The 13,818-nt window shown below is 47.7% G+C and overlaps 1 protein-coding gene across 23 annotated transcripts in view; it reads left to right on the top strand.

The window, feature by feature from the left end:
* The window catches only part of Akap9 (A-kinase anchoring protein 9), a 124,123-nt gene extending 111,410 nt beyond the window's left edge, over positions 1 to 12,713 (top strand). For all 23 annotated transcript variants that reach the window (XM_076566264.1, XM_076566261.1, XM_076566270.1 and 20 more), the window contains 9 exons: positions 399 to 610; positions 2,249 to 2,354; positions 4,517 to 4,699; positions 5,569 to 5,784; positions 6,518 to 6,753; positions 8,706 to 8,782; positions 9,751 to 9,877; positions 10,363 to 10,505; positions 12,174 to 12,713. In XM_076566264.1, the coding sequence (XP_076422379.1) occupies positions 399 to 610; positions 2,249 to 2,354; positions 4,517 to 4,699; positions 5,569 to 5,784; positions 6,518 to 6,753; positions 8,706 to 8,782; positions 9,751 to 9,877; positions 10,363 to 10,505; positions 12,174 to 12,214 (1,341 nt within the window). In that variant the 3' untranslated portion in view covers positions 12,215 to 12,713. The remainder of the gene's footprint in view (positions 1 to 398; positions 611 to 2,248; positions 2,355 to 4,516; positions 4,700 to 5,568; positions 5,785 to 6,517; positions 6,754 to 8,705; positions 8,783 to 9,750; positions 9,878 to 10,362; positions 10,506 to 12,173) is intronic.
* The last annotated feature ends 1,105 nt before the right edge of the window (positions 12,714 to 13,818 follow it).

Genomic DNA, 13,818 nt, shown 5'->3' with positions numbered 1-13,818 from the left:
GTAGACTTTTGTCTCTTTTACCCTCTGGATGAAGGCAGGAGAGGCGACTCGGCTGGTCATGTGCAGACGCACGTTCACAGAGCTGTCTGTCCTCTGACCTCCAGATGCACCCTGTGGCATGGGTGCGCCTACACACACACACACACACACACACACACACACACACAGAGCGATAACAGTTTTTTCAGTTATGAGTAATGTTAATATTTTAAGATAACCTTAATATTTTGTAATATTGTTAAATTTTGAATCATATTGAGTTATTTAAATAGTTATGTTCAAATCATCCCAAAAATAGTGTCTATGGAACTTTATTTGAAACATGGATAGCAATTTTGTTCCATCAAGAAAGAAAATGAAATGCTGCTCATTTGTGAGTATTTTCTTTTTCTGTCCAGAATTGCCAGCAAGCCACCTGGAATTTTACTGACGACCGAACTAGGAATTGGGTTCTTCAACAAAAGATGGAAGAAGAGGCCAAAGGCACAAGCTCCGCAGCACTGATTGGAGGACAGATTGTCCATAGTAACGATGTGGAACATATCAGACAGAAGCTTCAGCACGTGGCTGCAAAGCTTCAACAGCATGTAGCCCAGAAGAACTGCGGCAGGTTAGAGTTCCGCCTGGTCTGTGGGAATGACACTGGGCAGGCCAGGCCAGGCAAGGGAGAGAAAAGGGCGGATTGGCTTCTTGCGTTCAGATAGCATCTCACTGTGTAGCCCTGGCTGGCCTCGAACGTGCAGAGAAATCTGCTGCCTGGGAGTCAAGGCGTAGGCCAGCACGCCCAGCCCGAAGAAGAAGTGCGAGTCTGTGTTAGACGGTGCTCGTGAGCAGCACTTACACATCTGCACACAGCTAGCGCCTCGAACCAGAAAGGGGGAGACAGAAGCGTGGGGTGGCAAGGGAGACAGAGTCCTTCACCTCGGGCGCGTGTTAGTGACCGCGCCCCAGCCTCCGGTGTGTGTTAGTGACCGCGCCCCAGCCTCCGTGTGTGTTAGTGACCGCGCCCCAGCCTCCGGTGTGTGTTAGTGATACAGACAGCGCCCCAGCCTCCAGTGTGTGTTAGTGATACAGACAGCGCCCCAGCCTCCAGTGTGTGTTAGTGATACAGACAGCGCCCCAGCCTCCAGTGTGTGTTAGTGACCGCGCCCCAGCCTCCGTGTGTGTTAGTGATACAGACAGCGCCCCAGCCTCCAGTGTGAGTTAGTGACCGCGCCCCAGCCTCCAGTGTGTGTTAGTGATACAGACAGCGCCCCAGCCTCCAGTGTGAGTTAGTGACCGCGCCCCAGCCTCCAGTGTGTGTTAGTGACCGCGCCCCAGCCTCCAGTGTGAGTTAGTGACCGCGCCCCAGCCTCCAGTGTGTGTTAGTGATACAGAGAGCGCCCCAGCCTCCAGTGTGTGTTAGTGACCGCGCCCCAGCCTCCGGTGTGTGTTAGTGATACAGACAGCGCCCCAGCCTCCAGTGTGAGTTAGTGACCGCGCCCCAGCCTCCGTGTGTGTTAGTGATACAGACAGCGCCCCAGCCTCCAGTGTGTGTTAGTGATACAGACAGCGCCCCAGCCTCCAGTGTGTGTTAGTGATACAGACAGCGCCCCAGCCTCCAGTGTGTGTTAGTGACCGCGCCCCAGCCTCCAGTGTGTGTTAGTGACCGCGCCCCAGCCTCCAGTGTGTGTTAGTGACCGCGCCCCAGCCTCCCGTGTGTGTTAGTGACCGCGCCCCAGCCTCCGGTGTGTGTTAGTGATACAGATAGCGCCCCAGCCTCCAGTGTGTGTTAGTGATACAGACAGCGCCCCAGCCTCCCGTGTGTGTTAGTGATACAGACAGCGCCCCAGCCTCCGTGTGTGTTAGTGATACAGACAGCGCCCCAGCCTCCCGTGTGTGTTAGTGATACAGACAGCGCCCCAGCCTCCCGTGTGTGTTAGTGACCGCGCCCCAGCCTCCAGTGTGAGTTAGTGATACAGACAGCGCCCCAGCCTCCAGTGTGAGTTAGTGATACAGACAGCGCCCCAGCCTCCAGTGTGAGTTAGTGATACAGACAGCGCCCCAGCCTCCAGTGTGAGTTAGTGATACAGACAGCGCCCCAGCCTCCAGTGTGTGTTAGTGACCGCGCCCCAGCCTCCAGTGTGTGTTAGTGACCGCGCCCCAGCCTCCAGTGTGAGTTAGTGATACAGACAGCGCCCCAGCCTCCCGTGTGTGTTAGGAAGTGTTATTGTGAGGTCAGTTTTGACTTTTTGTCTTTTTCTTAAAGACTAGAGTTTGAAATATCGGATGAGGATACTTTAATCTGGGTTCAGGAAAGAATTGATCGAATTATTTTGCGACTACAGAGACTAACTGGCCGGCCAGATGACGAGGTAAGACTTTTTAAAGTTCTTTGTAGAGAGAACAAAAATCAAATGAAATTAGGAATTGTTTGAAAATTGGTAGACTATTTTATAAGAGTTTTTTATTGTATTTGTTTGCTTAGTTTTTATTTGAAATACAGTGTTTCTCTTCACCCAACAAGAAGTAATGGAAACTGGGGAGGGAGGAATTACCATTCATTGTTGGTGCTGTCTAATTAACCTTCTATAGAGAGACCAGGCTTCTGGAGAGAGTGGCTGGCTTCCCTGTGCCCCCAGCGTGAGCTCAGAGTCGATCCTATGCTCCTTCACGGCTTGGTCTGCTGAGCCTTTCACTGCCTTTTTCTGACTCTGTGTGTCTGACACTTTGACTTCTTTAAGAAGCATTTCACTTGTTTGGTTGGTTGGTTGGTTGGTTGGTTTGCTTTCCAAGACAGGGTTTCTCTTGTAACCCTGACTGTCTTGGAACTCACCATGTAGCCCAGGCTGGCCTCAGACTCGGAGATGAGCCTGCCCCTTCCTCTCCAGTGCTGGGATTAAAGCGTGCGCCACCAAGCCCAGCTGTATTTCACGTTCTTACCCCCTTCCCCTGTCTTCCCTCGGCCCTCGCTGCACCTGCTCTCAGCCAGACCTCTCTGTGCTCACAGTGCCTGTCTCGAACTGCAGCTGGGACCCTCCCGGTTCCCACGGTTCTCAGGTTCTCATGGCCTTGGTGAGCTCCTGCTGTGCCCCGAGCCCCTGCGGCCTAGGGACTCCTGGACAAAGTGACGAGAAGTTTGCCCTTGTGCAGTTACTGTCCACTGGACAGTTCTGGACGGTGAAGGCCTTTACCTGTGGCCCAGGCTTACTTACCAGTCAGCTACAAACATCTTTGGTGAATGACCCCAGAAGGAGCCTCACAGACACAATCTCCCCCACCTCTCTTCCTCATACCCTCTTCCGGTTATGGTGTCACCGTTTGGAAAGCTGGAAGTCACATAGACCACGCTCCTTCCCTCTCCCTGTGCATGTTCGCAGTCACGAGTCATGTGGATGTCACTCGGGTGCCCTCTCCTCTTGTCCTTGTCACTGCCTCACTGTTTCTTACGTAAGCTGCTGCTGCACTTCCTGTCCACACTGCCAGCCCCATGGGTGTATGCCTTCCCTAAGCTGCTCTCCCGTGGGCTGCTGCCGAAGGAGTCTTAGAAACATGAGAATTTTGTTTGTGGGAGCCTCTCCTAACGTCTTCCTTGGCTCGCTGTGGCCTTTTTTAGGTCTGTCATCATAACATGCAGTGGCTTTAGTGTGACGAAGCATCTGCTGCTCCTTCAGTGCTCTTCCATCCACAAGCTTCTGCCCTCTGTGTGTGTCCTGCTCTGTGTCCTCCCCAGCTGGTCTCCTGACACTTCTGTGTGTGTGTGTGTGTGTGTGTGTGTGTGTGTGTGTGTGTGTGTGTCCCCTGCCCTGTGCCCTCCCCTGCTGTTCTTCTGACGTGTGTGTGTGTGTGTGTGTGTGTGTGTGTGTGTGTGTGTGTGTCCCCTGCTCTGTGCCCTCCCCAGCTGGTCTCCTGACACTTGTGTGTGTGTGTGTGTGTGTGTGTGTGTGTGTGTGTGTGTGTGTGTCCTGCCCTGCCCTGTGCCCTCCCCATCTGTTCTCCTGACGTGTGTGTGTGTGTGTGTGTGTGTGTGTGTGTGTGTGTGTCCCCTGCTCTGTGCCCTCCCCAGCTGGTCTCCTGACACTTCTGTGTGTGTGTGTGTGTGTGTGTGTCTGTCTGTCTGTCTGTCTGTCCCCTGCTCTGTGCCCTCCCCAGCTGGTCTCCTGACACTTCTGTGTGTGTGTGTGTGTGTGTGTGTGTGTGTCCCCTGCTCTGTGCCCTCCCCGCTGGTCTCCTGACACTTCTGTGTGTGTGTGTGTGTGTGTGTGTGTGTGTGTGTGTGTGTGTGTCTGTCTGTCTGTCTGTCTGTCTGTCTGTCCCCTGCTCTGTGCCCTCCCCAGCTGGTCTCCTGACACTTCTGTGTGTGTGTGTGTGTGTGTGTGTCCCCTGCTCTGTGCCCTCCCCGCTGGTCTCCTGCCCGGCAGGTCTCCGCTATTACCCAGCACTAGTTCCTGGAGTGTTTGTGCTGGCACCGTTTGCTTTTCCGTGAGTTCCTCGCGTACACGTGTCTCTATAACCTTGTGTCATCTTGTTTCTCCAGCACAGCTTAGCATCCTTGAGCACCTCCTGTGGCTCCTTAATAGAAACTCTGCTGAGACAGAATTCTGAGCTCACAGGACATGTAAACCAACTAACCGAGGAGAAGAATGACTTACGGAGCATTATCATGAAACTGGAAGAACAGATAAAGTTTTATCAGCAGACAAGAGCTGGTAGAAATGACGTACGTTTGTTTTTAGAAGTAATGCAGAGTTAGGTTGTTCCCCTAGCTCTACTTGTAACCGCAGTGTAAAATACCATGTGTGACTCTTACAGGATATGTGGGAAAAATACATCATAGCAGTGATAATAAAAATACCTATTACTGAGGGATGCTTCTTGACCACCCCCTGGGTTATATACATACACAATTGCTGATCTGCATCCAGCCTTGTACATGAGGAAACCCAGTCACATTCAATCTAAGATCTAAAGATGTATGTGTTGCCTGAAAGCAGACACACTGAAAGAGATGTTCAAATGTGCATAGTGATTATTATTCTCTTCAGTTACTGCCTACTAGGTTTATGACCAAGTCAAAGATGAAGATCTGGGCGTGGGGTCACGTTTTTTAATCCCAGCACTCAGGAGGCAGACAGACAGATCTCTGTGAAGTCAGGGCTAGTCTGGTCTACATTATCAAATTTCTGACTAGCAAGGGCTAATATTCCTTCACCAGGGAGATCCTGTCTTTAAAAAAAATTTTTTTTAATGTTAAATCATACATTTCAGGCTGATAACTTACTCTCTGAATTCAAATTTGTTTTTAAAGTTACAAAGAAAAGGGCTAGTCTCTAAATTTACCCTTATGTTTAAAGGTAGAGAAGGCTGTCAAAACAACCACATAGCCAAGTAAAGACCTTGTTCATGTGGCCGCCCTGAGAGTCACTCACTCACATCATGCTGGCTCCTCTTCACTTCAGTGATGGAGAATCAACACTTTGACCCAAACAGTAGGGATTGTGACTGTGAGCTTCCCTGTGGTGTTGAAAGGCCAAAGCTAGGTAATCCATTGTGATTTAATTCAGTCTTCTTCTTGAAAACATGTAACAGGCCATGTCTCTGCAGTCCTCGGGGCTTTCACTGCATGGTAGTGCTAACATCGAAGACATCATTGCTTCAGAAAAAGAAGTCTGGAGCAAAGAGAAGTTAACTCTTCAGAAAGCCCTCAAAAGGGCAGAAGCAAAAGCATGTGAACTAAAAGCCGAACTAAGAAATGATGCTGTACCTCAGAATCGGAGCCCTGACTCTGAGAACGCTATATTTAAGGTACACACCTCCCTCTTGTTGACCCTCTTGTTGACCACAGAAATACAGTTACCGCTCAGACTGTGTCCCTAGGCATCTCTTCAGTCTGCTGTGATTCCAATGTCTACCTGACCAGAGATCTATAGAGAGGCATGTCCAGAATTGCAACACATTAGCTCTGCTTTTCTTGCTGTCAGCATTGTGACCCTATGCCCCAGAGTCTCATCTCCTATTAGACAAGCAAAAGTATTCTCTTTCAGTTCCTAAGCAAGTACCATGACTGTCCATGGAAGAGCATCTTCCATGAGTGGCCTCTCTAATGCTGAGAATGAACGCAATAGTAACTGCCTTCATCAGTTAACCTGAAGTCCAAAGTGAAAAGGGAGAAAGTATCTGGAATATTTTAGCTATAGAGTGGACATACAGGGGTAGAACACATTAACTTATTTAAGAACCTAAATGGATGAGTGGCTGTAATTTTAAAAAACAAAGTCAGCATTTTAATAACATTCATGATAATGACAAAAATGTTTGAGTAAAAGGGTTAGCCCCAAAATAAACACGAAGCCTAACTGATTTTAGAAGTCGTACTCCGCAGGCTGCTTCCGTCCCCGGCCAGCTCGGCTGACACAGTAGATGGCAGCCTGGCGCAGAGCCTGACCCTTGTTCTCTTCCTCATCTAGGTGGTCTTCCTCAAGAGAGCAACTCAGTGACCTCTCTCTCTCATGTCTGTTCTTCCCTCCTTTAAATCCAGAGACTGTATAGTAAATACTTGAGAGCGGAAAGTTTCCGCAAAGCTCTTATATTCCAGAAGAAATACCTGCTGCTGCTCCTGGGGAGATTCCAGGAGTACGAAGAGGCCACTCTAGGGCTGCTTGTCCGCATGGCGGGAAGCCCAGGCTTCAGCAGTCCTGAGACCGCCGTCACCAGCCGCCCCAAGGGGTGCACCAGGTTTCGCATAGCCGCCAGAGTTTCCATTGCAGTTTCAAGGTAAAGCAGTGAGGAAAGTAGTCCTGTCAGTCATAAGCCTCCTGAGAACACGTGTGGAGAAGGCGCTTCGGACAGCCTGCTTATTTCTTTCTAAGGGTTCACCCTTGCAGCAGAATCCTTCCCTAGAAAGTGTCTTTCCAGGGAGTAGTAGCTGATGATTCCAGTCCAAATTGTCCTTAAAAAAAAAAAAAAAAAAAAAAATTCAATTAAACCTGGCTCACACACATAGATCATAAAAGGGGAAAGATGGTTTTGAAAAATTCCTTAGGCTGGTATTTGTATTTATTTCCTTACTTGTTAAAATAAGTCCCTCCCCCGGTGCTGAGCTGAAGAAGGCAGGCCTAGTCTGAGACTGCTCAGGTCAGGGGTTAGCCTCTACCCTAGAAGGCCAGGCTGGGAACTTGGCGTCTGCCCTGCATTCGGCTGCAGCCGAGTGGAGACCCCAGCTGTCTTCCTCCTGGAGTCTTCATCTGGGCCTCGCCCTGGGCCCCTTCCCGTTTGTCTCTCCACGGCCAGAGTCTCCAAGAAATTGTGGTTTTTAACAAGCCCTGCCACTCCGATGACGTCAGATACTTCTTCAGGGGGCTTGGCTGGTTTTCCTCTCCTATTTCTCTCTTTAAATTTTTGTGTGTATTGGTGTTGTGCCGTGTGTATGTTTGTGTGCCACACGTGTGTGTGCCTGATGTGAGATCCCCTGGGAGTCGGCTGCAGTCTGTTGTGAGCCGTCATGTGGGTGCTGGGAATCAAATCGGCTCCTCTGAAAGAACAGCCAGTGCTTTTAACCACTGCACCGTCTCTCCAGCCCTGACTTAATTTTCTTTGGAAACTGAGGCACAGGTTTTTAACTGTTCAGAGATTACTGTCAAGAAACTTAGTTCACAGATGAAGCAGCCAGAGGTGACAAGCTCAGGGAGGCCTGGCCTGAGGCCTAGGCCTCTACCTGAGGGCTAGGGCTTACCTACTGCTGCCTTCTGACTGCCGCCTCTTCCAGTCCTCACTGCAGCTCCCCTCCTCCCCCTCCCCCTCCCCCTCCTCTTCCTCCTCCCCCTCACATCTCATTCCCTTCATCACCTTGTATAGCATCAGCCAGGGTCAGCACAGTGGGACGCACCAACAAAGTCAGCTCCCTTTCTACTGGCTGAGAGGAGAACACATGGAACTTGGTGACTAGAGTTAGCCTGTAATGCTGAGAAATGCCAGGAGGTTCCATGAAGGAGGGAACTACTGTCAAGCCCTCACCTCCCCCTTTTAGGGGTATGGTTTGAGATGGGGTCTCACTATGTCACTCTGGCTGCCCTGGAACTCACTCTGTAGACCAGGCCGACCTCCAACTCCCAGAGATCGGCCTCCTCTGCCTCCCGAGTGCTGGGTAAAGGTGTGTGCCACCAAGCCTGCCTCACCCTCCCTTTTTGCCCCGCTGTAGGTCTGGTACTTGATCCTCCTTAAATTAGACCCTGAAATTGGCATTAAGAAATTAAAACTGGTACTCCAAAAAGTTCCATAGCCCAGGGCAGAATGGGCAGTCAGCAGGAATTCGGCTGCCTGGTGTCACACCCCCATTCCTTTTGAAGCTCCACTGTGATCCTGCTCACAGGGTCCAGCACTCCCCGTGTCCCTGGCCCGTCTCTGCCGGACCCCACCCTTGCCCCCCTTCTTTCACCTCTCCCCCTTTGTTTGCTCACTGTTTTCTGTCCACTTGTGCTCTTCATCTCCTTCTGCCCCACTTATGTGGCCCTGTTAGCCTCTTGGGGAGCAAAGCAAACTCACAGCTCTGCCCTGTGCCTGGTGTCTTGGCCGTAAACCAACGGAGTACGTGGAGTTAGCCGAGGCAGTCATGTGATTGTGCTGAAATGTGTTGTGTGTTCATAACTAAATGGCATAATTTTGTGGAATGTATATATTTTTATTTATATAACTGTGCTTTGAGATTTTATCTTGGGGATCTCTTTTAGAATGAAGTATTTGATTCGGCGGTGGGATCAAGTCAAAGGTATCAATATTACCAGGGATGGCTTTGGATTGAGTCCAGGTAAGGTCAGAATGGCTTAGTTTCTGTGTATGACTCGGAAATGCTGTGTGTGTGTGGTAGCTGTCATCCTAACTACTTCTAATGCTGATGGTGTCCAGAGACAGTGAGCACCCTTTGAGCAAGGCTAGGAGCTCCCTTTTCACGCATTTGAGACTGATTTATGGAGGACTTGGACTGCATCAGCCCTGTTATTTTTCGTTGATTCTCCCAGGCCTGTGACAGGCAGTTACTGTTGCTCACAGCGAGCCATGGAGAACACATGCCATTTGCCTCAGATTATCCAGCAGGGAGATCATGGAGCAGGGCTGAGCGCATTGCTGTTGGTCATGGGAAAGAATTATGGTTCTGAGCTTGCATGGTTATCAAGTAATAGGAACTTTAAATTCCTTCTCTCTACTGGAGAGCACAGAATAGAGGACATGCTGTGATGTCATGCAGTGCCATGTCCAGCTGTCCTGACAGCTGAGCCCCGGAGAAAAGGAAGTATGTTTGGCACCCTGAGAGTATTTTAGGATAGCCTTACACTGAGATGAAATCTTTACCATGATGAGTTGTGTTGGTACAAAAAGTTAGCAAATCTTGATTTCACGGTGGTTTGGTTTTACATTGTTTTGTTTCCAATAAAGTTAGAGTATTGAAGACAAGACTTGATTACATTAGTGTAATGTTTTTATCCACATCATCTCCCCCCAACAAAGCACAGACACTCAGAAACCCTTCCCTCTTTGATGTTGTTACAACTAAAGGATTTTACAAAGCAAATAGTCCAGTGAGCTTATTTTCTTTGGAGCGTAGTTCTTAAGTCATGTTCGAAGGCAAACAGAAAACCCCTGAAAGGCTCTGTGGTTTGCCCTGTTCTCTTCTAGCAAGAATTGAAACTGGCTGTAAATAGTACACAGTGTCATGGACTGCTCTTTGAACTCTTACTGCTTGTCTAGCTGTCTTCTGAGGCTTGGTACTTTCTTTAGGTGTTGAAAAGACTGATTCACTTTATCATTCTTCGGGTGGACTGGAATTGTATGGAGATACAAGACAAATGACATACCGCTCAAGATCAGACCTGGATCTCCCTAGATCTCCCTTACCATTCACTAGGTAAGAACTTATCAAACCTGGCTGGAGTAGCTATAGTAATGTTTCAGAGAGACACTGTTCGGACTTATGAGTGTTTTGCATTGTGATAGCTAGACATCTTTAGTTATATGTAGTTTCTATATCTTAAAACTTAGAATCAGAGCTACTTTTTCATTTCTAAATGGTTTCTAAAGGCATACGAAGCATATGCTGTAGTTAGATATTGGAAAAGTATTGGCCACCATCCATTACAAAAACAAATTGTACATGCATGAAAAGTTGATTTACACATGTCCATCATTTACTGAGCACCTCTGAAGACTTGGTACTAGGCCTTCTTATGACATTGGCATCTTTGAGTTTATTGAAGAGTTTCCCTTGCTATCCTCTACTTAGAAGTCTGGGAGTATAGATCAGGCCATGTATAGATCAGGGAAGAGACAGTCTGGCAACTTAGCTGCATTGTTTCTGGCAAATTGGATTCCTGAACATACTCTAATCCATAGGTACCCAGGGACTGTAGCTGATTTAAACACTCCGTCTCTGACCTACCCTCAACTCCAGCATTACAACCCTGGCAGAACTCTGACAGATTATGTCACCCAGATGGAAGCACTACAAAGACGCCTCGGAACTACTGTACAGTCAGGTGCTGGATTTTACACTGTCTGTCGTGGTGGTGCCAGACACACACACACACACACACACACACACACACACACACACACCCGTGTCTCAGACCCCTCGACATGCTCCTTTGGGTTAATCAAAAGTCCCCAGGTTGGCCCAGCTTCCACTCTGACCAGCAGAGAACTGGCTCTTGAGCACTCCCTCGTTCCACCAGCAACCCCTGACAGAATGATTTGGTCCTGTCTTCATTTGGAGTAGACAAAATGCATGCTCACTGCAGGGTACTGAGGCTGAGCCCACGGCAGAACCTGGTCCTCATGTGGTAGAAAGCACAAGGTGTAGAAGGCATTGCAAGCCTTGCCCTAAGCAAGTAATGCAGCCATTGTCCCCATTCCTAATTGTCCTTCTCCGTGTCCTTTAAACAAGCCGTCCCCGTAAGACACTGTGAGCATCCTCTTCTCTCCTCCAAAGTTCGGTGTCATACAGTCCACAGTGTGGACTGTAAGGGCTGGAGAAATGGTTCAGCAGGTAAAGGCCTTCAGGCCTGAGCACCTGACTTCTGTCACTAGGACCTACAAGGTAGGAGAGAAGCAGCTCCCACACGCTGCCCTCTGACCTGCACTGAGGGATGTTCCACACACAGATCCAAATGTCATTCTTAAAGGTTTTTACAGACAGACTTTGTAAGAATTCCTCGATTCTTCAGAACCGTCCACTAAGTCTCTACTTTATGTATAGGCAGATTCCATTCACCATAGGAGAACTTCCCTGTCTCCACTGGCCCAAAGACTGAATCATTTTAAAGTTGTTGTGCTAGCAGTACACTGGGATGTTTTGGTTTTAATTATTTATTCCGTGTATGGGTACTTTGCCTCCATGTTTGTGTGTACCACATGGATGCCTGGTGCCCGCCAAGGCCAGAAGAGAATGTCAGATCACCTAGGACTGGAGTTTCATATAATTGTGAGCTGCCATGTGGGTGCTGGGAATCAATCCAGGTCCTAGAAGAGCAGCCAGTGCTCTACTAAGTGGTCTCTCCAGGCCCTAATCATTTTTAAGGACTCTCTTTCTGTGAATACCACATCATACTGTGGACTAGTTATTTGAAGCTAGTTTAGCCCTTTATTCAAGAAGTCATTTGTTTAACCCAAGCAACCGTCAGAGCAGTCAGGAAACATTAGCATTGTCTCACTCCCCTTGCTCTAGGGCCAGTCATGGTGACTTCTAAATGTCGTCAGCCTCTTAGAACTAAGCTCGAGTTACGGGGTCTGAAGAGATGGCTGTGTTAAAGGACCCACACCGTTGTTCTAGAGGACCTGCAGCTGGTTCCCAGCACTCAGTGGCAGATAGCTCACAACTCTCCTGTAACTCCAGCTTCAGGAGATCCAGCGCGCGCACACACACACACACAAAGCACACACATAAATCTTTAAGAAAAAATTGAAGCTCAGGCTTGAAGACACTGGGTTTGTTTTTACTGTTTTACATTTTTGTGTATATACGTGCCTGTGCCACAGCATGCATGGGACATTGAAAATACTCGCAGAAATTAGTTGTCCTTTCCAGGGATCACACTGATTGTCAGGCTTGGCAGCACCTTGGCCATTGAGACATTTTGAGAGGGTTTTCAACAGATCATCTGCCTGATGAAGGTCGCGATCTAATTGTCTTGTCTTTTATTTTACAGGTTCACCTTCGTTTCAGTTTCACACTGGCATGAGGAGATAATCCTCCATTTCATACTGGCATGAGAAACGCGTATTAATTGAATTTTAAATAGATTCCCTTTTTTAAATCAATGGCTCTTTTGTGCTTTTTTTATTGTGAATATTCAGTGGGACCAACCAATGCAAACACATTTATGATTGTATACGAATCCTTGCCAGCACATGAAGATAAACTGGAGTTTGTGTATATAGGCATTGTGTGTTCGTGCACAATAATCATTACATGTATATTGTGGGATGCTAATTTAAATGATTAAATTATAAACTGTATTTATCAGATGGGTGGAAGATTGAACTTTTCCAATGGCGATGCTGCTGGATGTGTAGCGTGCAGTGCCCTGCGCTTTTCTTACAAGGCTACATGTTTCTGCCTAATAGATTTGCTACTGCTGATGGAGACAGCATGTCACTTGCAGAGACCTATTTTTGTATCATGGTAGGAGTTTTGAAGTTTCCTGGGGTATTTTGTCAAGCACTGAAATAAAAATGACTTCACCGTTTTCACCGTGCTGTATTGAACCTTCTTCATTCACCAAAACACAGCCCAGCTCATGGCCTATTAAGTCATCATCAGGTTACTTATCTCTAGTAAGGAGAACTTGAGATCCAAACAGTGGGTTCCCCTCTCCCTCCATTACACAACATTGTCCGTGTGCTTTGATAAGTGTTTCCAGCTCTTAAGTTGGCATTCTCAATGAGTCCGTAGTTTATTACACTTAGTGTTCTTGTGTCCAAAGAAGCCGCATTACAAAACTCCACACAGAAATCAGCTCAATAACAGTGTAACAAAGTTCCCGACACCCCTGCTAAGCTAGCCAAATTCTAATTGGGAAACTCTCAGAGAGAATACAGCTCTCCAGGGTGTTTCTAGAAGATACTGTTTCACTCTTAATGGCCTTTGACTTATAGGAGCACAATCACAAAGCTGTACATTGCTGGAAATTTCTAATTAGTATTATTTCCCATATTAGCAACTAAGCTTTCTAGAAATAGCAAAGCTATTCTAAAACAACTAGTTGAAGGGGAAAGTTGTACATAAAAACCTTTTAAAGCTAATACAGTTGCCAAGTCAACGCAGTTCTGTATGGGAAAGGCAGATGGACAAGTGCTTGCCAGCTAAGTCCACCCCACTGCTGGATGGACCATCAACCCTCCTATGGCCTTAGGCCTCTACCATGTAATCTGCAGTAACTGGTCTGTGCTCAAAACCTAATCTGTTGAATTCTAGTGCTTGGGCCCTTTATTTAATTCTCATCACTGAAAATAGGTCAAAGTCTAAAACTTGTCAGTAATCAGTTACTCAAGGGTCACAACTCTGTGCCACAAATCTACAAGTCTAATCAAATTCTAGAACCTTCTCAGAATAATATGGACAGGATATCTAGACTTGCAGAGAAAATCAATTACATAGAAACAATCATCAAGCTTTACTAAAAGCTGTGACCTATCACATGTCAGTGCAACATCTGTGTCCTAGAAGTCCTCTAAGAACTACCGTAGCATAGAAAGACATGCTTTGCTGTGAAAATGCCTGAGGTTCTCATGGGAGCTGCTAACCCTAGTGACGTGCCTAAATTCATAGCTTAAGGAAATACCAGCGGGAGC

The sequence above is a fragment of the Peromyscus maniculatus genome, chromosome 3, assembly GCF_049852395.1.
Source record: "Peromyscus maniculatus bairdii isolate BWxNUB_F1_BW_parent chromosome 3, HU_Pman_BW_mat_3.1, whole genome shotgun sequence".
NCBI classification, from domain to species: domain Eukaryota; kingdom Metazoa; phylum Chordata; class Mammalia; order Rodentia; family Cricetidae; genus Peromyscus; species Peromyscus maniculatus.
The sequence above is the reverse complement of the archived record's forward strand: the minus strand, read 5'-3'. Positions and strand labels throughout refer to the sequence as shown.